Source organism: Tursiops truncatus, chromosome 13 (genome assembly GCF_011762595.2).
Source record: "Tursiops truncatus isolate mTurTru1 chromosome 13, mTurTru1.mat.Y, whole genome shotgun sequence".
Lineage (NCBI taxonomy): Eukaryota > Metazoa > Chordata > Mammalia > Artiodactyla > Delphinidae > Tursiops > Tursiops truncatus.
The window spans coordinates 17,334,451-17,355,347 of record NC_047046.1 but is presented as its reverse complement, the minus strand read 5'-3'; the positions used below and the strand labels follow the sequence as shown (position 1 = coordinate 17,355,347).

General features: G+C 54.8%; 1 protein-coding gene across 1 annotated transcript; it reads left to right on the top strand.

Moving 5' to 3' along the window:
- The first annotated feature begins 153 nt into the window (after positions 1-153).
- Positions 154-20,585, top strand: MVK (mevalonate kinase). Its single transcript, XM_019950446.3, is given in 12 exon segments — positions 154-299; positions 1,225-1,316; positions 2,170-2,317; positions 4,972-5,116; positions 6,927-7,082; positions 10,238-10,341; positions 10,933-10,978; positions 14,893-14,983; positions 15,359-15,475; positions 18,663-18,816; positions 19,848-19,945; positions 19,947-20,585. Coding segments are annotated over 11 exon segments (1,434 nt in total). The 5' UTR covers positions 154-299; positions 1,225-1,238; the 3' UTR covers positions 20,244-20,585.
- The last annotated feature ends 312 nt before the right edge of the window (positions 20,586-20,897 follow it).

Here is a 20,897-nt window from a genome sequence, read left to right as displayed (position 1 = left end):
CGGCCGCACCACCCATCAGCCGCCATCTTCCATTGGTCCGTGGCTCTCTCCCCAGGGCGGGACACTCCCAGAGACTTGTTTCTCATTGGTTTACGGAAGGAGTTGGGCGGGGAAACCCGTGAAGACTTAGTTAGCAACAGCTATTGGCCAACTCTCAAGCCAATTGGTAAAGGGGCTCTCGGTTCGCGCGCTCTGATTGGCTGAGCGAAGGAAGAGGCCTCTTCCCCCCGCCGCCCGCGAGCTTGGGGATGGAGTCCCGGAGCGGCTCGAGCTCGGAAGCAGAACTCCTGTGGCGACAGGTGAGAGGTCGGGGTCCCGGGACAGGGTGGCGCGAAGTCCGAGGCCGAGACCCAGGACGACCCTGGACCGGGCTCCCGGCTTCTCTGGCTTAGTTTCCCCAACTCTGAGAATCCGTCCTGACGAGCCGGCAACCTGGAATCTGACAGACCGGATTTGGAGTTTCGGACAAGCGATAGGCCCCCCCCACTCCGAGCCTGAGTTTCCCCCGCTAAGAAACAGGAATCACTGTAGTATATACTTAGCGCATAGTGCGGTTCTGGTCTCACGCTATTGAGGTAAACCCTTAAATGGATGGTAGTTTTGCATTATTTATAAAAATCTAAAACGCGCACACGTACGCCCAACAAGTCGCTTTCTAGGACTCTGTCTTGTAGAGAGCCTGACTTAAGTGTGCAAAAAAAAAAAAAAGTATAACAGCTGTTTTCTGCACCCTGTTTGTAATTGTGAAACGTTAGAAACAGCCTAAATGTCCAGGAAAAGGTTCCTTCCGGTTCATGATTTCATTTAAATTTCTATCTTTAATAGTAGTAATAATAAAAGCTGGAACCAAGAACAGAGCCATTAATAAGTAACTATGAGTATTTGAGTGATTATGGTGTGCGAGACCATAAGTGTTTCCCTTGCATTATTTAGTTTAATCTTCTCAAAACCCATTGAGGTAACTACAGTTATTGTCCCCGTGTAACTTTTGAGGCTCATAGCTATTTGAGTGAGTTAGCTAAGATGATATCACTGGGGAGTGGAAGAGCTGGATTTGAACCCAGATCTATTTGATGTGTCTAGCTGACTGCTACCTTGCACTGCTTTTTTGGGCACATAGCAAATGCTGATGGTAGCTGCCTTTTTTATTATAATGGTGAGCTTGAACTAGGCATTTTCTAAGTTCTGGGGACCTTCCATCCTCTTTCTGGCTTTCCTTTTCAGGACTCCCAGGAGCCATGTTGTCAGAAGTCCTGCTAGTGTCTGCTCCAGGGAAAGTCATCCTTCATGGAGAGCATGCCGTGGTCCATGGCAAGGTACAAGGCCCCCTGAGCCTCTGAGGATTAGGAACTGCTTCTCCCTGATGCTAACCTTAAAAGAAGCTGAAAGGAAGCCTTGAGGCATAGCTTGGGAGTACATCAGAGAGGAGGTCAGTTTCTCCCCAGCTGGGCAAAGAAAAGACAGGTCTTAGGCCCTCTGAAGGGCTTCTCTGGCCCACCCAGTAAGAGAGCAAAAAGATGACATGGAAAGCCCCGTGGGTGGAATGAGGCCACTTAGGAAGTGAGCTTCGGTGGAGAAGAGTTTTAAGGACTAAACTCTGGGGAAAACGAGTAGGATTCTGCAAAGGAGCCTGAGACATGCATTGTCTCATTTACCTCTTACAACTACCCTCTGATGTTAAACTTTTATTATCCTATTTTGCAGACGTGGAAGCTGGGACTTAGGAGGGGATTGGTAACTTGATCAAGGTCCCGTACACCTCGGTAGAGCTAGGAGTGAACCTAAGTTTGCTTGAACCCAAAGCCATGCTTTTTCCACTCTTTCAAGCTGTCGTTTTTCATATTTTTAACTTATATTTATCTTTGAAAGCATGGTGATTATGGGGAAGCCATTCCTTGGTGTTGAGAACGTGTGAAGTTTTACGTGGGGAGGGCAAATATAAGTAGGTATTAACTCCTGATTGATTGGTAGTGGCTGTGCCTAGGCGCGTGGGAGAGGGTGCGAAGGTTGATTAGCAGTGTCTGCCAAGGGCATAGGTGAGAGTAGCCTGTGTGCTTGTATTTGCCCTCTCTTCTCGGCTCATTGACAAGGGCCCCTTTTTCCTAAGACAGGAGCCATGCTTGTTGCCAACCACCCTCAGGCTAACTGCTTGTGCCCTTCATTCTATAGGTAGCACTGGCTGTGGCCTTGAACTTGAGAACATTCCTCCGGCTTCAGCCCCACAGCAATGGGAAAGTGGGCCTCAACTTACCCAACATTGGCATCCAGCGGGTCTGGGATGTGGCCAAGCTTCAGATGCTGGACACCAGCTTTCTGAGTAAGTGCAGGGAGCAGGAACCAGGTGCGGGAAGAGCCTGGGCCCCGAAAAGAAGGGGAAGGAGGACAGCTGGGCTGTCAGCCCAGGCTGTCCCCAAGGGACCAAAAGCCAGCCACTCTGGGAGTGTTTTCTCTCCTGTCCCCACAAAAATAGCTTCACTTATTTATTAATATTTTTTAAATTTAAAAGCATAAAGTGATGCACTGGGTCTATATGAGCCGTTGGGACAGGTCATCAGGGCCTACTGTTGAGTGAAAAAACACAAGATGCAAAACAGCACGTATGGATTAAGTATCAGGGGGTATGTAAATGCAGAGAAGAGGCCTGGGAAGATATATATCCACTGACAATGGTGATTAGTTATGTCTTGGAGGGTCCTTCTGTCGGGGAGTGGACAAAGGGAACCTCCCTTCTACAATGTTGTTTTAACAAAGAGAATGTTTTGGTGTTTTGTGTGATTGAAGATCGTTAAAAATAAAAGTAACTTATGTTACTGGAAAATACGGTCAATGCTGAGATGTTGCCAGGAAAAAAAAATCCCCAATTATCACTGCCTCCCAGTCCACCCCCCCAGGACAACGCTAAGCATTTTGGTGTTCATCCTTCTGGGTAATTTCCTGTAGACTAGTAGTTTGATTGATTGAGATAGGGAGAGAGCTTGTTTTTTACCCAAAATTGGATCAAGCCACATAAACTTTTTTTTTCTTTTCTCTTTTTTTTTCCTTCTTTTTCTTTTTGTTTCTTTCTTTTTCTGTTTTCTTTTTCTTCTTTTTTTTTTCCATATAAACTTCTTAGAAGCGTGTGGGATTTTTGCCTTCTTCAATATATTGGGGCTCTCTTCCCATGCCAATAAATAAAGGCCTCCGTGCTCATTTTTGCTAGTGTTGGGACTGTTTTGTCCACTCCTGAGCAGACACAGTTCGTTCATCAGCGGAGTCTGCAGCAAAGCTGCAGTGTGTTCTTCCCTCTCAGTGCCTCCTGTCTGGGCTGACACCTCATCCTTTGGAACAGTGTCTCCCAGCCAGGATGGGGCAAGTGAGACTCCTCCAGGGGCCTTTCTTTTTTTTAAAAAAATTAATTAACTAATTATATTTGGCTGCGTTGGGTCTTCGTTGCTGTGCGCGGGCTTTCTCTAGTTGCGGCGAGCGGGGGCTGCTCCTGATTGCGGCGTGTGGGCTTCTTGTTGCGGTGGCTTCTCTTGTTGCGGAGCACGGGCTCTAGGCACTCCGACTTCAGTAGTTGTGGCTCGCGGGCTCTAGAGCGCAGGCTCAGTAGTTGTGGTACACGGGCTTAGTTGCTCCGCGGCATGTGGGATCCTCCCAGACCAGGGCTCGAACCCGTGTCCCCTGCGTTGGCAGGTGGATTCTTAACCACTGTGCCACCAGGGAAGCCCTAGGAGCCTTTTCCAGATGGTTCCCTGTCCCCCATGAGAATCAGTCCACAGCTAGTCACTCAGCCACTCCCAAACCCTGCAGGGAGATGAAGGAAGAGTTGAAAACCCACAATTTCAAGCAAGCCTCAGTTCTGCCTTGAGATCCCCGGGGGAGGTTTTTGTTGTTGTTGTTTTAACAGTACAGATGGCTTCCTGGCCCTGCCCCTCTCCTATTGAGAATCGGTGGTGGTGGTAGGTGACCCGGCGTGTGTATTTGGGTGATTGCAGGGACAGCCTCAATTCAGAGTCACTACTTTGGAGCAACCTGGCCCTTGCTCTCCGTGCTACCCCAGGCCACTCAGCCTGGCCGGAAACGTTCCGTGAGAACTGGCTGCTACTTTTGTATGTCAGTAGCACGGATTGAGCAGCCAGGTATAGTGGCACACGTCTCAGACCACCTGTCTGAGACTCCCTGTGTGAGCCTGGGAGGGTCACTTACCTCTCTGAGGCCCTGTGAGCAGAGTCATGATGCCTGGGAGGGTTGCTATGATGATCCCACAGGGTGGGAGGTGGGTGGAGGCTGTGATATGGAGTGTAGTCGTTCGCGAGGGCTCGTTAGGCTACTTCTCCAAGGAGACAAAGGGGATCTGAACTTTTTGGTGTCAAGTTTTCTACTAGGTTGCCAGGGTCTGCCACATTTTTCTTCCAGTGTTTTTTGTTCCCTCCTAATAGTCCTAAACATAGTGAACATTTGGGCATTTATGTGTCCTGGTTTTATGTGTGTGTCCTGTTCTCACTAATTATGTTTTGGGAGAGGGAAATAATACTGCCTTTGGTTTTGATTTTGTACCGTGGAGTTCAGTCCTAGGCCTTTGATTGTGTGTGCGTGTGTGTGTGTGCTTGTGTGTATTTGAAAACTACTAGCAATTAAGCCCTTACTGTATGCCAGGAGCAGTGCTAAGGATACCCTGTACCTTATTTAAACAACCCTGGGAGGATGTACTGCTGTTATCTCTGTTTACCAAGGAGGGAAACTGAGGTGCAAATAGATTAAGTCACCTACTCAAGGTCACAGTAACTGGCACAATCAGGGCCCAAACCCAAGTCTGCCTGCCTCCCAAGCCTGCAGTCCCCTGACACCCTCAGCTGTGGTGCTGGACCCTGAGTCCATGTCCATCCAGATGCTGACTCCCGTGATTGCTCGGCCTTTCGTATTCTGGTGTCTATAAAAGCCCCGAGGCCCTCTCACCCACCCGCTTGCACTTGTTTGCCCATGTGACAGAGCAAGGTGACGTCACAGCACTCACCCCGGAGCAAATGGAGAAGCTGAAGGAGGTGGCGGGCTTCCCCGAGGACTGTGCCGACCACGAGCACCTGGCTGTGCTGTCCTTCCTTTACTTGTACCTGTCCATCTGCCAGAGTCAGAGGTGTGTGCGCGGTCGGGGCAGGGAGTCCGGGTGCAGCCTGCCCCGGAAACTGAGCCAGGGTGGCGGTAGTTTTGGCTGCTGGACGATGCACAGGCTCCTTCCCAGGCTCTGAATAACAGCAGCTGTCCTCGCCGCGTGCCAGGAGCCGTGCTAGACCCTACATGTATGGTCTGCTTTCAGGTCTGCTTTCAGTATTCATGGCAACCCCACGAGAAGGACACTCTCCTCATTTTGCACAGGGAGAAACTGGGACCAAGAGAGATAGAGACATTCAGGGCCACACAGCTACTTAGTAAGTGGTGAGAGCTGGGAAATCAACTTAGTTCCCTTCAGTGTCGGCGCCTGCCTTTTTAACCCCACACTGCCTCGTCTGGCCTCTTCGATTCAACCAAAGCCAGATTCCATTCTCAGATCCACAGTGTATCTTCTTCAAGCCATGCCCAGAGAGGTACCCTTGTTCCACATCCCACAGGCTCCAGGGGAACTCCGTGATTAGCAGAGTGAAGCCTGTGTTATGATAAGATCTGGGTTGTCTCCTCTCTCGGGAAAGCCGGCTCCTAGAGGGGGACATTCCTGCTGAGGTGGTATCACATGGTGACAGAGGGCACGGGCTGAGGGTCAGACGGTGTTGGTTCACACCCCAGCGCGACAATTTACTAGCTTTTGTGAGGTTCTTACCCTTCCTGAGCCTCAGTTTCCTCATCTGTAAGATGGGGGTGGTAATAGCACCTACCTCGTAGGGTTCCTGTGAAGTTAAATGAGTTCATTTACTTAAAGTGTTTGATTCAGAGCCTGGCACGTAGCTTGATAAATGTTAGCTATTATCATTATCACCTTCCTCAGAAAAACTATCAGAGGATTAGAAACATTATACATGAAATGGGCCTAGCACTGTAACTGGCACACAGTGCGGTGGTCCAGAACCTGAAGGGAAAGCCTCAGGGCGCAGCCCTTCACTCGTGCAGCAGACGCTGGCTAAGTGGCCACTGGGCCCGGGCGCTGCGCTGCAGACGCATTCAATCGCGTCTTGACACTTGCAGTCCAATGCCGGGGTTTTCACCTTGAGAGGGGCGTGTCCCTTTCTGGGGTGAGGGCGGGGGACACATTCCAGAATCTGATGTGGCTGGGGTGGGCATGTGCAGTTTGAAAAGGCAGATTCAGTCTTATAATGTTATATTTGGAAAACGGGAAGAGTGCTTAATGGAAATGATAGAACCTGACGTCTGACGGTTCTCGCTGAGGGGAAGTAGAGGTAAGGCGCAGCGATTGGGAACTCTCTGCTGATCCAGAGCAGGCCTGTGTTACACGCGGCTGGGAAACGCTGTCCGGCAGGAGAGGCATCCCATGAACACAGTATCAGCGCCCAGGGGGATCATTTGAGGACGGTCTTGCAGGATGGGTAGGAATTCCCCTGGGGGAAAAAGGGGTGCAGAGCTGTCCTGGGCAGAGGGACCAGCCTATGCTGAGGGCAGGGCATTGAAAGAGCCTTGCTTGTGTGGGGAGCAGGAAGGAGTTTACAGGAATGGTCGGTGGATCGCGAGGCACTTTTAGGAAGAGCTCTGGTTGGACAACAACATAGTGACTTAAACGACCCTCTCCCTATTTTCAAGTTGTCTGATTCGCCATGAGTTCCTGCCATCCAACAGGGGTGCCTTTGGGGTTGGGAGATCTCCCCGAGGTCAGAAAACTGGTCCAGACAATTAAGAGTCAGGCCCTGCCCGTGTCCAGTTCGGGGTCTGGGCCGCCAGTTCAGCGCTGGCCCCTCACAGCCCTTCAGGAGAGTCACGCTCTGCTGCCTGCTGTGTTTCAGAGCCCTGCCCAGCCTGGACATTGCCGTGTGGTCGGAGCTGCCCACCGGGGCCGGCCTTGGCTCCAGTGCCGCCTACTCCGTGTGTTTGGCGGCTGCCCTCCTGACTGCGTGCAAGGAGATCCCAAACCCACTGAAGGATGGCGAGGCCGCCAGCAGGTAATCAGGCCCTTGCCTCGCTCCTTGTCCTTCCTGGCCTCCGCACCCTGCACCAAGAGGAGAGAGGTGTCCCTTGGCCACGTTACAGCTGAGGACACTGGGGGACAGGGCGGCCACACAGCTAGTGATGGCAGAGCTAGATCTGGACCCAGCGGTCTGAATCCAGAGCCTGAGCTCTTTGCCCCCAACCCGCCACCCCTCCTTACCTCCTTTGGGTTCAGGTGCCCGTGATTTGGTAGAAAGAGCCTGAGCCCAGATGTAGAGGGCAATGGATCAGAGGAGCCATCGGGCCGCCCCTGCCATCGACTCGCTGAGGGACCTTGGCCAGCCTGCTGCCCCCCCACCCCACCCTGGGAGCCTCACTCAGTGAGGCTGTAAATGTCGATACGGATACCCGGCGGGTGTTGCCAGCTGGTACCAAATGGTTATGAAAAGCAGTGTAACGTGCTGAGAAATAAACATAGGAGTGTCCGTCAGGTCAGGGCGTCTCCCCTCCCGCGGGTCCTCGACCCGCAAGGTCGCAGCGTCTCCTCCGCGGCTTATTGTAAGTCACTGAGGCTTGTCCAGACAGGGCTGCCGGTGGACTGTTTCTGTTACTTGGGGAAACTTGAGAAACCGGCCCTAGCGCAGACAATGCAGTTTGCCCTGGGAGTTGGGGATGAGGCCCCAGCATCCAGCCTGGCAGCTTCTTGGTGACACCTGCCCTGGGCCCTCATGGCTCCGGGGAGCCCTCCCGCTGGGGGGCCTTATGTACCAGCCATGTCCGGGGAGCCCTCCCGCTGGGGGGCCTTATGTACCAGCCATGTGGGCCCAGCTGTGCTGTCAGGGGCTCTGCTGGCTAAGCCCGGAGGTCGCTTTGGTCCCGGTGGCCACAGCAGGTGTGTGGGACTGTTGATGTGATTCCGCGTCCAAATTCCCCAGGGCTGCTCCGAAGGGCGTGTGCTGGAGAGAGGCTGGGGCGGGGCTGGGGGGGAGGGGCCCGCGGAGGTGGCCGTGGGAAGCATTCGGCAGGTAATGAGCCCAGTAATGATTGCACCTGCCGGGGATGTGAGGCAGCTATTCTCCGGAATGGTTTTCAGGAATCTCAGGTTTGCCGGTTAACTGGCTTCTCTCTGGGGCTCCATTTCCTCATCTGAAAGTGAGAGGCAGCACCTATGATCCCTTGGGTGGGGGGAGCTTCCAGACTTGACATGTGCTGATCCCGAGATAAGATGGTGACTCAGGAAGGAGGCTTCAAGACAGCCGCTCATTACTGTGTGCTGATCACTGCTTCTAGCCCAGAGCAGTGAAGGCCGTGTTGCCCTGGGTGTCCCAAATAGACACCTGCCCACAGGCCGGCCAACTGGCTCTGCCTTTCAAAGGATATGGGTGGTTTTGTGTGCGTGCGTGCATGTACACGCCTGTGGGTGAGCCAGTGTCCAATGTGCACGGGGGTGTGGTCTTTCTCGTGCTGCTTCCTTCCACCCAGTTCTCCCACCTCCCCTGAAGACCCATCATTCCTTCTCAGAAGCTGTGAAGAGAGCAGACCCACCCGCCCTGCCCCCCAGCATTTCCCAGTCGGAAGGAAGGCTCGAGTTTGCAGAGTGGGCCAGGCCCTGGGCTATGTTCAGCTACCCCTTCCCCACCTTGCTGGCTTGCTCGCTCACTTTTCGGTCCTGGAAAGGGCCAGTTCTTGTCCAGTTCCAGGAGTAACACGGGCTACACAGCCTCGGGCTGGACTGCTCTCCCGCTATGTCTTGCCTCACTGACCCACCTTGTCCCTCAGCCCCTCCATTCAGAACAGGGTGTGCCCCGTCCAGCCGGCATCGCACTTCCCAGAGGCTGTAGTTAAGTTCTGGTGGCTTCCTGACATCTGCTGTATATTAGACTCCAAGCTGCAAGCAGTTAAGGACCACGTCTGTGTGGGCTTAGTCACAGGTACATAGTAGATGCTCAATAAATATTGGACAAGTGAGTGAGTCTCGTCAGCACCAAAAAGGTCAGTAGTTAACGAGCTCAGGCAGTGAGTGGTACTGTGATCTGAATCTCGGTGTCCTCTGCTGTAAGAAAGGGGATGGTAATTGTACTTTCCCTTTTGAGTTATTGTGATTGTGAGCATTACAGATGGTCCATTAGAGAAAGCCTTTAGCGCAGTGCTTGGCCCTGGGTAATCAGTAGCTTTGAGCAGTGTTAACTCACTATGAGTCATAGCCTCACAACCACCGTGTGAGTCTCAGGTCCCTAAAATCCTCATCTGACAGATGAGGAAAGAGACTCAGAGGGGGTGATTGACTTGCCCAAGGCTCCACAGCAAAGGAGTGGGTGGACCAGGCTTGGAGTGACTCCAGGTGCTGTGATCCCAGGTGGCCTCTTTTTCCAGAGCACATACTCTCCCCTGGGCATTTTACAAAGCACCTGTGTGTTTTTCCATCCCACAAAATCCTCTGTGAGGTAGACATTTTTATCCCTATTTCCCAGATGAGAACACTGAGGGTCGGAGGTGACGCAGTTGCTCAGGGACGCCCAGTGAGTCAGCGGCGGGATGGGGTTCACCCCAGCTCCCTGCTTGATTCCCAGCTCAGCTACACAAGCCCCAGTGGCTTCTGCCGTTTCACGGGGCAGGGACTCGACAGAAAGGAAACGAGCTGAGAGAGAAGGTGGGGCAGTGGGGCTGAGCACTCGCCCTCGTTCGATACTCACATGTTTTGGGTCTGTGCACTTAAACCGTCATTGAGTCCGCATCCCTTCTGGGGAGGCACTGTGGCCACGGGCTGGGGAGGGATCCAGAGATGACCCACATTCCACAGCCCTGCGCTGAGCCTGTGAGGAGGGAGGAGTTACCATCCTACAGAGAAGAGTGAGGCTCAGAGAGGGCAGGCAAGGGGCCCAGGGTCACTCAGCTCGTAAGAGGCAAAAAGCAGGATCCCGTGAACTCAAAGCCTTGGCTCTTTTCGCTGTAGCAGGCGAAAAGGCATGCTTTAGGGCGTGCTCTTTAGCCGGAGAGGTTCAGAATTGTTTATTTTTCTCTTCTTTCTGAGTTCGGGGGCCCAAGCCCCTTTGCCTTTTGGTCTCCAGCAAGCCCAGCCTGTGACCCCTGCCCTCTGCTTCCCTCGGTGACCCCCAGCCCCCTCTTCACCACCATGGACAGTAAAGACAAATCTCTGTGTCTCCTTCAGGTGGACTGAGGAGAGCTTGGAACTAATTAACAAGTGGGCCTTCCAGGGGGAGAGGGTGATTCATGGGAACCCCTCCGGAGTGGACAACGCCGTCAGCACCTGGGGTAGGTGCTGCCTCGGGCCTGTGTTCTTTATTTTTAGTCCTTTAGAAATTCTTATGACAAGCGTAGCTGCCCAGGCTCTGTGGGTTTGGGGTGAGCAGCATCAGTGGATTCTGAGGAAGATGGTATTTTCCTGGTGGGAGGGGAACGGGGGACGTCTCAGGGCCTCACATGTCCTGGATCCAAATCTTGGGAGGTGGGCCGGGGCCTGGGAAGCTACGGTTTCAGTGGGACCCCCAGCCCCAGGGGTCCAGATGGTGAAGCTGTGGAACCATTGCTGTGGGGTCTGCAGACCACACCAGCTGGGCTCCCCTCCGGTGAGAACGCCTGCTGTAGTCCCACCTCCACCCCATCGCCGTGCAGCCCGTCGGAGGGAAGCTGGATGCCTTCATGTAAGGGAGGGACCCCAAGTCCTGGGTGCAGAGCGCCTTCGCGCCCTCCTGGGCCTTTGCTGCCTGAAGCTGAGGTGCCTAGTTATGGGGTTGAGTCTAGTTACGGTGACACTCTACCCCTACCCCAAACCCAGCCCCTTTCCCAAAAGGCACAGGTACGGAGCTTTTCCTACGACTCTGACCCACTCTTTCTTCTCTTTAGGAGGAGCGCTCCGATACCAGCAAGGGAAGATTTCATCCTTAAATAGGTAATTCTGGGGGAGCCGCAGCTTCCGCATCTGGCAGGGAAGGGGGGAGCCCCATTTCTTTGGGAAGGAGTGAGGGGCATGTGCCCCTGGGCATCCCCTCCCCTGTGTGGTCCCACAGGGCGTGGGCCGCGAGGAAGCCTGCTCTTTCCTCTCCACTTTAGCTGTTTTTTTTTTGGCTGCGCTGCGTGGCTTGTGGGATCTTAGTTCCCTGACCAGGGAGGATTGAACCGTGGCCCACAGCAGCGAGAGTGCAGAGTCCTAACCACCGGACCGCCAGAGAATTCCCCACTTTACCTCTTAAATTGCCGAGAGATCAGAGGGGGAGGTCATGCGAGGCTGCGCCATTCCACTTCCAGGAAGTGGCTGTTTCCCCAGACCTTCATTCAGTTACCTGTTCATCCGTTCAGTTACCTGTTCATCCGTCCATTTGTTCAGTAGACAAGAAGTGATACCTTCCTGTGTTCCAGATGACACTGCATTAGGGCCTAGGGATATAAAGATGAATCTCGGACATAGTTCTGGGCGGTTAGGGACAGACATACACACACAAGCCACCAGAAGACAACGTGGGAGTTGCTATAGTGACGGCATGGGAGTCCGAGTGGACGGGGCATTTAGCAACTTTCAGCTTGTTTTATATTTCCTTCCGCCTTCCCGCCGGAAGCCTTGGAATTACAGACATGCGTATTAAATTCCAACACCCTTTGTTCTGTTTGCACTCAGTGTGGAAACGTCAGCGGCAGGAGTGAAGCTCATGGCCAGCAGGAGCAGATGCCTCCTGGCTCTTCCCTGAGCCCTCCATCAAGTTGTGGGGGGGCAGTGGTTGTCCCAGGGTGCTCTGCCGCCTCAGGGCACCTTTCCACACTCTGAGGGTCCCAGGGCTCCCTGTCACCTTCTGCAGCCAGGGTGGTCTTCTTGGCAGCTGGACAGCAGGTCCTGGCCCTCTGCCTCTGCCAGCTGGGCCGCTCCATTTGAGGCTCAGTGACCTGACAGGCCATGGTGCGGACTCCTGCCTGCACCTCTGGCATCTCCCCACCCCTGCTCTGTCAGCTTCTGGGAGCCAAGCCTGCCTTTCTGAGGCCCCACATCAGCGTTTCTTTAGCCTCAGCACTGCGGACATTTGGGGCTGGAGAATTCCTTGCAGTGGGGGTGGTCCTGTGCAGCGTGGGATGTTTAGTAGCATCCCTGGGCTCTGCCCACCGGATACCCATAGCACCTCCCCTGTCTCCCAGTGTGACAATCAAAGATAGCTCCAGACATTGCCACCTGTCCCCTGGAGGGCAAGAGCCTCTGGGTGACAGCCACTGCTCCACACAAAGGAGGGAGCGGAACCATTTAGGAGCTCGGAACAGCTTCCTCCGGCTGCTTGTGGAAGCGATGGCAGGGCGGCCTTGTGCCCAGGTGGCAGCTGGCCCTGCCAGGTGGACCGAATCCACGTGCAGTGAGAGCAGGAGCGAAGGCGGGATGCAGAGGTCTGTGGGCCCGTGCCTGCCCTCAGCCCACGGGCTTTTGGAGGAGGCAGTCATGGCTGTGATCCTCGGCACACAGGTGTCCTCGGGGTTCTGAAGCCGCTGGGGATGACAGTCATAGGCAGGCTGCAGACCTGGGAGTCCTTCTCAGGGCAGGGGCAGGTCATTCACTCTGTTCCCTGTGAGCCTGTTGTATCCTAAGCCCTGAACTGGGCCCTGGGGACAGAAGATCAATGCAGATGTGGCCAGGCACATGCATGGCCTCTGGGGGGAATTAAGAGCTGAGCGCTGGAGGGTTTCCCAGGCATGCGGAGGCGTGGGGAGAGGCCCCAAGGTGTGCACAGTGACCGGTGGTGGTGGCGCGGTGGTGGCAGATTCTCTGGGGTCCACAGGCTCAAGTTTGAGCCCAGCTCTGCCATTTGCCTGCTGGGGGCCCTTAGGTGAGTCGCTTCTCCTGAGGCCTCTGTCTTCTCATTTACGTAATAGGGATCCTGGGCATGAAATCAGAAACGGTATTTATCAAGTGCTTATTCACTCCTTCCTGACCAAATTCATTCATCCAGTCTACAAATATCTCTGAAAAACTACTGGGTGCTGGGGCCTCAGCAGGGAACCCAAAGTCCCGCCTTCATGGAACTCCCACTTTGTGGGAGGACAGCCCACAGACAGATGTCTCTGTAAGGGCACGGCAGGCCACCCCCACGGCCTTAGGACACATAAAGCAGAGTGAGGGCCGGAAAATGAAGGGGGAAGTTGGGCAGGCTGATCAAGGGAAGCCTCTAACCAGACGGCATTTGAGCAGAGCTGCCGAGGCCGGGGCAGGTCCCTGGGGGAGGAGACGCACGTGCAAAGGCCCTGAGGCAGGAGTGTTCCTGCCGTGCTTAGCAGCAGCCAGGAGGCCAGCGTGGCTGAGTGGAGTGAGCTCCAAGGGAGGGCAGAGATGAGATGAGGCTGAGGACATAGCCAGGCCCAGATCACTTACAGGGCATAGCCCCAGGTGGTGGTCATTGGATGTCATAGTACCCTGAGTTTTGTGGGGCCCGCAGGGCTAGCATCAGGCCCGTTTGCAGAGGACTTTTTCTGAGAAAGATGAAGATGTGATACCCAAAGTTCTCCCATCCCGATGGATGGTGACAGAGCGGCTGACCTTTGCTGCTGGTTACAGGGCGCTGCGGCGAGCAGATGGCAGATTCTCTGAGAAGCCAGGAGGCCAGACTCCACATTAATCCCGCCAATGGCTTAAAGAGGAGCCCTTGCACCCCAGACCACACCTTGGTGCTTCTCAATAAAAAAATAAAATAAAAGCATTGTTTGCGGAGAGGATCAAGATGCGACCTCCCAGAATGCTGCCCTTTTGAGGAATGGCTTGTCTTTAAAGGGAAGAGAAAAGCCAAATAGAATGATCATCGTTTGTAAAGTTAAAAAAAAGCCAGTCTCCAAGGCTGAGAATCGATATTAATTTCATGGGCTTATGGGCGGTGAGATCAAGCAGGTTTCTGACAGCCTTTTCCAGCCCTGTTGGATTTTACAATCTTGATCTGTGAAAAGAAAAGCGAATAAACGTATCAGGGGCCTGTCGGTCTCCAGCTATCTCTGGCTAGAGCTCATCCAAATTCTCCACGCTCTGTCCCTGGCCTTGGAGCAGTGCTCTGAAAGGCAGGTTGGATTGACAAGAAAGAGTGGCTTAAGTCCCCAAAGACAGCCAACCACAAGGACAATTGGGGTTGTGGCTTTAGGAGAGATTAGAAAGCCCAGAGGGCAGATGAGGACGACGGGGTCGTGCTGGAGAGCCAGCTGACCGTGGCCACCCCAGGCCCTCCGTTCTCCCATCTGGGGGTGACTGACTTCCTCTAACCACACCTAGTATCATACCAGGGCCACCGGTCTGGGCACCGTCGAGGCAGGGCAAGAACTGGCTCAGAGCGCTGGGACCCTGACTCTCCCATAAGGCTGCCCTCCCCTCGCGTTCCTGTGCCCACTGGAGCATCCTTCTTCCCCATGCCCCCTCCATGACCCATCCCTGGTCCTGTGGCTTTTTCTTTTTGAATCTCCAGCACCCTCCTCTCCAGTTCCCTGGGGTGGCCCACAGGACAGAACCTCAGCCCCTTCTTGTACCCTTTGAACTTCTAACTCCATGCATGCCAGGCCCTCCATGTGCATGTTCGCTCGAGGTTGAATGAATGAATGAGTGAGTCACAAGCCAAAGGAAAATGTCCATCCGCTGAAAGGCCAAAGCAGGGAGGCAGCTGTAGGCGGTGGTGGGCACCCCAGGGTGGGCGTCAGGAACGCATGCTCCCTGGACCTGTCTCCAGCCTGCCATTGACGTCGCCTCCCCGGGCCTCTGCTTCCTGCACTGGGTCAGGGTGGGGCGGAGTACAGGCAGGCCCCCAGCCCTGACCCAGCTGCCCTGTCCTGGGCTCACTGTGGACCCTCTTCACCCCACAGGCCGCCAGCTCTGAAGATCCTGCTGACCAACACCAAAGTCCCTCGCAGCACCAAGGCCCTGGTGGCCGGCGTCAGGAGCAGGCTGCTGAAGGTGCCGCTGGCTCCACTCCTGGGCGGGTTCCCGGCAGGGCCACGGCACTCACGTTTGGGTGTCCAAGCCCTCCCTCTGCCTCGTGGGTTAGTGGAGGGGGGTGGGGTGAAGGGGACCTGAGAAGGTGCCGTCTGTGCAAACCCCTGCCGGGAGGCAGAACAGGGATTGTTAGACGTGCTGGCTTTGCAGTGAGAACCCCCGCTTGGGTCAAGCGTGGCTGGACAAGGCGGGGACCAGGCCAGAAGGAGAGTGGGTCTCCTTAGATGGTGGGTGTGGGCCCTGGGGACACCTCCTCCCCCTGCCCTGGTGCTGGAGCAGCTGTCCAGTGTCTGCCAGCCCCCAGGCCTCATGGGCCCTCTATCCCTTTCCCTGCAGTTCCCAGAGATCGTGGCCCCCCTTCTGACCTCCATAGACGCCATTTCCCTGGAGTGCGAGCGGTTGCTGGGGGAGATGGCGGCGGCCCCAGCCCCAGAGCACTACCTCGTGCTGGAGGTAAGAGCCCGCCTGCAGGATCGGGGTCCCTCACCCATGGCGCTGTCCCAGGCAGGGGCTCCCCATCTGCTCTCAGAATCCCTGGGAGCTAAAACACAGAGTCCGGGCCTGGGCACCCGTGTGTGCACCCGTGAGCACGCGTGCCTTCTTTTGAAGCCTCTTCCCAGGTGACTCGGAATAATCAAGTGAACACACAGACAGCACTGAGGGTGGAGCCTGGCATGTGCTAAGTACGACGGGCCAGGTTTGGGATCATGCATGTAAGGACACAGTCCTCCATAGGTCCAGGAGCAATTGCTCCCCTGGCCGCTTCTTTCCCATCATGTTTGCTAAGTGCATCTATTCATGCAGTAACTGTTTCTCACCTGCATGCTGTGGATCAGATATGGTCTAAAATTCTCTCACTGTCAATACTCCAGCCACCACCCTGTGCCTAATTCTAGTGTAGAGGTTGAAACTTCACGCTTTGGATTTCCTCAGGCCCAAGTCCGAATCGTGGCCTCACTGGAGTGTCTTAAGAGTGCAGTGAGGCCCTGTGGGTAACACACGAGCACAATGCCCGACGAGCCACCAGCTCAGCCAGAGGGCCCAGGCTCATTCCCAGACCCGGTCCATCTGGCCCAGTGAATGGACTGCATTAAAAAGCCATCTGGCTTCCCTGCAAGAATCAGAAGATCCGGCAGCCCCAGCTGACATAGCTGTGTGGCAGCGGTCAGCTGGAGGTGCCCAGGGGACCCCCTTGAGAGTGGCCCTGGGGTCTCCATTTCTCCGTAGTCCCCACCACTCCCTAAGTATTACCCACAGCCACTATACTCTTTGCCTGGTGCCTTCCTGTCCCACTGTAGGCATTTGAGTCTGCAGCCCCTGTAATGAGTGGGAACTGCTACTCTCCCAGGTCTCTTCACAAATGATTCCTCACTTAGTCCTACAACAACCTACCTGTGAAGTGGATAAGTTGCCACCCTTTTACAGATATAAAAACCAAGACCTAAAGAGAATGACTTTCTCTGAGGTTTTCCAACTAGTGAGTGGCCCTGAGCTAGGGAGTCACTGACTTACTTGTTTATTCCTTTAGTCAACAATTTTTTTTTGGCCTCGTTGCACAGCTTGCAGGATCTTAGTTCCCTGACCAAGGATTGAACCTGGGCCACGACAGTGAAAGCCTCGAGTCCTAACTGCTGGACCGCCAGGGAATTCCTAACAAATTTATAATGAGTATCTACTACAGGCCCGGTGTAGGGACTCCATCTAATTCATCTCTGGGCTTTTGCCCTCGTTCCCCCAGCCTTTGCCTGCTCATTCTCAATTCCTTTCACGTAGAAAGGAAGGGAACACCGTCCTCCCGAGTAGGAAATTAATAATGATGGAGTGCTGCCTAAAATACACCCTGTTGAGCCCCTGGAGAATGCCTCAGAACAGCACGTCGATTATACATCGTGTATATTTTTGGCTTCGGCAGCCGCTGAGATGTGCAGTTCGCCTCCCGGACACCTCTGCGCTCAAGCCAGCGAGCTGTTCTCCTGTGTCACAGCCTGTCATCTGATCCTTGACAGATTTTGGATCAGAATGTGACAGGTGTCTGGAACCTGCCTTGGCAACGTGACACCTGGTGCTCAGGCGCAGAGAGAGGCCCCCAGAAGTTTTCCCTCCCATCCAGCCCTCGGGGCCGGTGAAAGGCACCCGAGGCTGCCACCGGGCCATCACGCCTGTCTGCTCGTTTGTCAAAAGTACTGGGGTGTGTGAGGCGGGCTGCGGGGGGGAGGCAGACCCGACCCTGCCCGACGGCTCCAGGCAGGAGAACCAGGTGGGCCTCGGCAGACAGCCCTGTGATTGGCAACCCTTATGGCACACAGGCGCTCCCAGGACCCCGGGGCAGAGCTGCATGCTGTCAAGCCGCACACGGCAAGAAGTGGGTGGCAGGAGGGATGCCAAGGGTGCTCTCAGAGGCGGGGTAGATGCACGCTTCGCATCAGGCAGACCCGGCTTCCCGTGCCAGCTCAGTACCTTACTAGCTCAGTGACCTTAGGCAAATCACTTTCTCCTCTGAGCCTCAGTTTTCCCCTTCGAAAAATGGGGATGATAGTAATGCAACCATAAAAGTACTAACAGCAGCTGACGTTTGCCAAGCACTTACCCCATTCCACACATCATGTGAAAGATACCTCATTCCATCCTCACAGCAATGAGGCAGATACTCTTACAATCCCTGCTTTACAAGGGGGGAAACTGAGGCTCAAAGTGAAAGACCTCTTCCCAAGACACACGACCAAGAAGTGGCAGAGCTGGGACCCAAACCCAGGCCCCTCTGCCTCCAGATCCCACATTTGTAACTTCCCTGCAGACCGGAGCTCATCCTCAGAGCCTCAGCATCTAGCAGGGTGCCAGCAGCATGTTGAAGGGATTTGCCAGACGCGATGGAGTAAATGAAATGTAAATAGGGAACGCCTGGGCAGTGAGGGTTGTTAGCTGTGTTATTTCATCAGCCTGCATCTTGTTTGATCTGCAGGAGGGCAGGAATTTTATTATGCATAATCAAAGAAACCTGAACAAACATTTAGCAATTTCCCCCACTTGTGACCTTGTTAGAACTACAAACCTGTTCTTATTCTGAAAATTGGTAGCTGAGGGAGCTGTAGGATGGCATATTACTTGAGACTTCTTTTCCTGCAAATGACAGAAATCCATCTCAACTAGACTTTAGCAGAAAAGGAATTTGTTGGCTTATAACTGACACGACCAGAGGGGACGGCTTCAGGCATAGCTGGATCCAGGGGCCAAAGATCTAGTGTGAAATCTCCATCTTCTCTGTAATCTCTGACCATGTGCAGGGAAGATAACTCTGGCGGCCTACCTCTGAAGTCAACCAGTTTTGGCAGCTTCCAAGGAAAGAGGCAGAGTAAACCCTGGGAGGGATCTCATTGGCCCAGCTGGGGTCACAAGCCTGATCAGTCCCCGTGGCCGGAGCCTTCTGTGGCCAGGCCTGGGACATGTGCTCACCACCAGCTCCATCCCAGCCCCGTGGGACGTCCTGCAGGAAGGAGAGGTTCTTTTATCAGTGGAGAGGGACAGTGTGCTGGGTAGTCAGAGCCATTTGCGTTCCCAAACCAGCAGCTGTCACGTGGACAGGGCGGGCACAGGACCTCGACCTCAGGCAGGCCAAGCAGGAACAGAGACCTCTCTCCCTCAGGAGCTCATCGACATGAACCAGCACCATCTGAATGCCCTTGGTGTGGGCCATGCCTCGCTGGACCGGCTGTGCCAGGTGACCATGGCCCACGGACTGCACAGCAAGCTCACTGGCGCGGGCGGCGGGGGCTGTGGCATCACGCTTCTCAGGCCAGGTACCCAGGGGATGGGCAGGGTTCCACCTGGGCAGTTCCCTTGGGAGAAAGAAGAGGCCTCTGAACAGTCTCAGCTCTGCTATATGGTCTTGGTCAAGTGAATTAACCTCTCTGGGCCTTTGTTGCCACATTGGTAAAATAAGGATGCTAACAGTCTAGTTTATATAAGATTGTTGCCTAGATTCAAGGAGGAAAAATGCATTTAGAGAGGCTGGTGCCGGGCTTGTTCCCACCACTTCCTTACCTGCCAAGCCTCCCACGAGCTTGAGAAGTAACCAGGACATTGTCACCACCAACCCTACCAGCCTTGCATCCCTTGCTGCCACCTCCTGATGGGGCCACGATGCGGACTGACCTTGCTACAAAAGAAAGGGGTCTCTTTCCTCTTAGTCTCTGGGGAAAGAGCAGGGCCGAGGATGAGGAACGGGCCTAGAGCAGCCCCTGTGCTGGGGTGGGAGTCACTGCTCCTTTTGGTTTCCTTTCTCTCCGTCTCCCCTTCTTGGCCTCCTCCTCCTTCCTTTTCTTGTCCTGCTTTTCCCCTTTACTCTGCTATGAGCCCTCAGTGGCCCACAGAGGCCCCCTCCACCTCAGTGGGACTCCCAGGCCTCAGGGAGTCACCGTGTCCTAACCTCAGGAGACCTTGACTGTGGGGACCTAGTTCAGGCGGCGATGACGATGGTGAGAGAACATTCTTGAGCGTGTGTGGTGTACCAGGCGCTGTGCCAGGCTCTCCACCTGCAGTAGCCCATGCCAGCCTCACTGTGACCCTTGAGGGGTAGGTCTCATTATTATCCCCTTTCCCAGATGAGGAGACTGAGGCTCAGAGCGGGGAAGTCATTTGTCTGAGGCCCCACGGCTGAGCCAAGGCCAGGTCCGTGTGACTCGGGATCCACAACCCTCCCGGGGAGGGTGCCAGGCTCGGCATACCAGCAGGAAGACCGGCCCCTGGGCCTGTGCCGTGAGCGGAGACAAACATTCTCCAAGGGAGTGGACGGTTGTCAGGGGTGACCTGCTGCCCTTCCTCCCCACAGATCTGGAGCGGCCGGAGGTGGAGGCCATGAAGCAGGCGCTGACCAGCTGTGGGTTTGACTGCTGGGAAACCAGCATCGGTGCCCCTGGTGTCTCCGTCCACACGGCCGCCTCCCTGGACGCCCCTGTCCGGCAAGCCCTGGATGGCCTCTGAGATGAAACCACCCCGCCACGAAGCCCCTTCCCGATCTTCCTGGGCACTAGAGTTGTCCTCTGTGCCGGCCAGTGGGCACCCAGCTCCTGACGCTGACCGGGAGGCCCCCAGCCCCTCTGTGACGCCCTTCCCACTGGCCATGCCCCCCGGTCCCCAGAGTGAGTCAGGCGGCCCAGAAGCCATGTCTGTGTTCTACAACGTTCTCTGGAGCCGGCGGGCAGTGGGGCCATGTGGAGTCCTCTGAGACTCAAGGGCCTCTTTCCTGTCCTCCCTGCAGCGCCCACAGACCCACAGATTCCCTGGCAGAGCTGCTTGGATCCGAGATGCAGGGGTCTGGTTCCCAGAGCAGCGGGCCTTCTCCCTCCTTCCACTTCTGCTCACCTCCCCCAGGAAGCCTTCCCAGGCTGTTCTCTCCAGCTAGACTGGGTTCCCTCAGGCGGTGTCCGGGTGGTGGTCTTTGCCTTCTACCCTGCAGCCCGAGGGTTGGCCAAAGGCAGGGTTGATGTGCAGTTTCTTCCAGTCTGAACCCAAGGGGTTTGCAGAAAAGATGGCAAAGGGGGAATAAAAAGATCTTGAGTAAACAGTGCTTCACTCGTGTCGGGAAAGAAGAGGGAGGGCCTGGTAGTCTCCATCTGCCCACACCTTCCTCTCCTGTCCTGTCCCTTCTCCAACCACTTTCTCAGTGGAAAGAAAGGCTTTGGGTCACTTGGTTGTGTGTCTCGGGGGATGGGGTGGGGTTTGCCCAGATGGCCCTGGCCAGACAGGGACGGATGCCCGGACATCAAGCTCTCAGCCCCTCAGCAGAGCTCCAGCCCACTTTTCCAAAAAGGGGAATTTTAAGCTTCCTTCCTTCTCAAATCGTGAGTACCCACTAATCCGCAGACTTTTTTAAGAAATG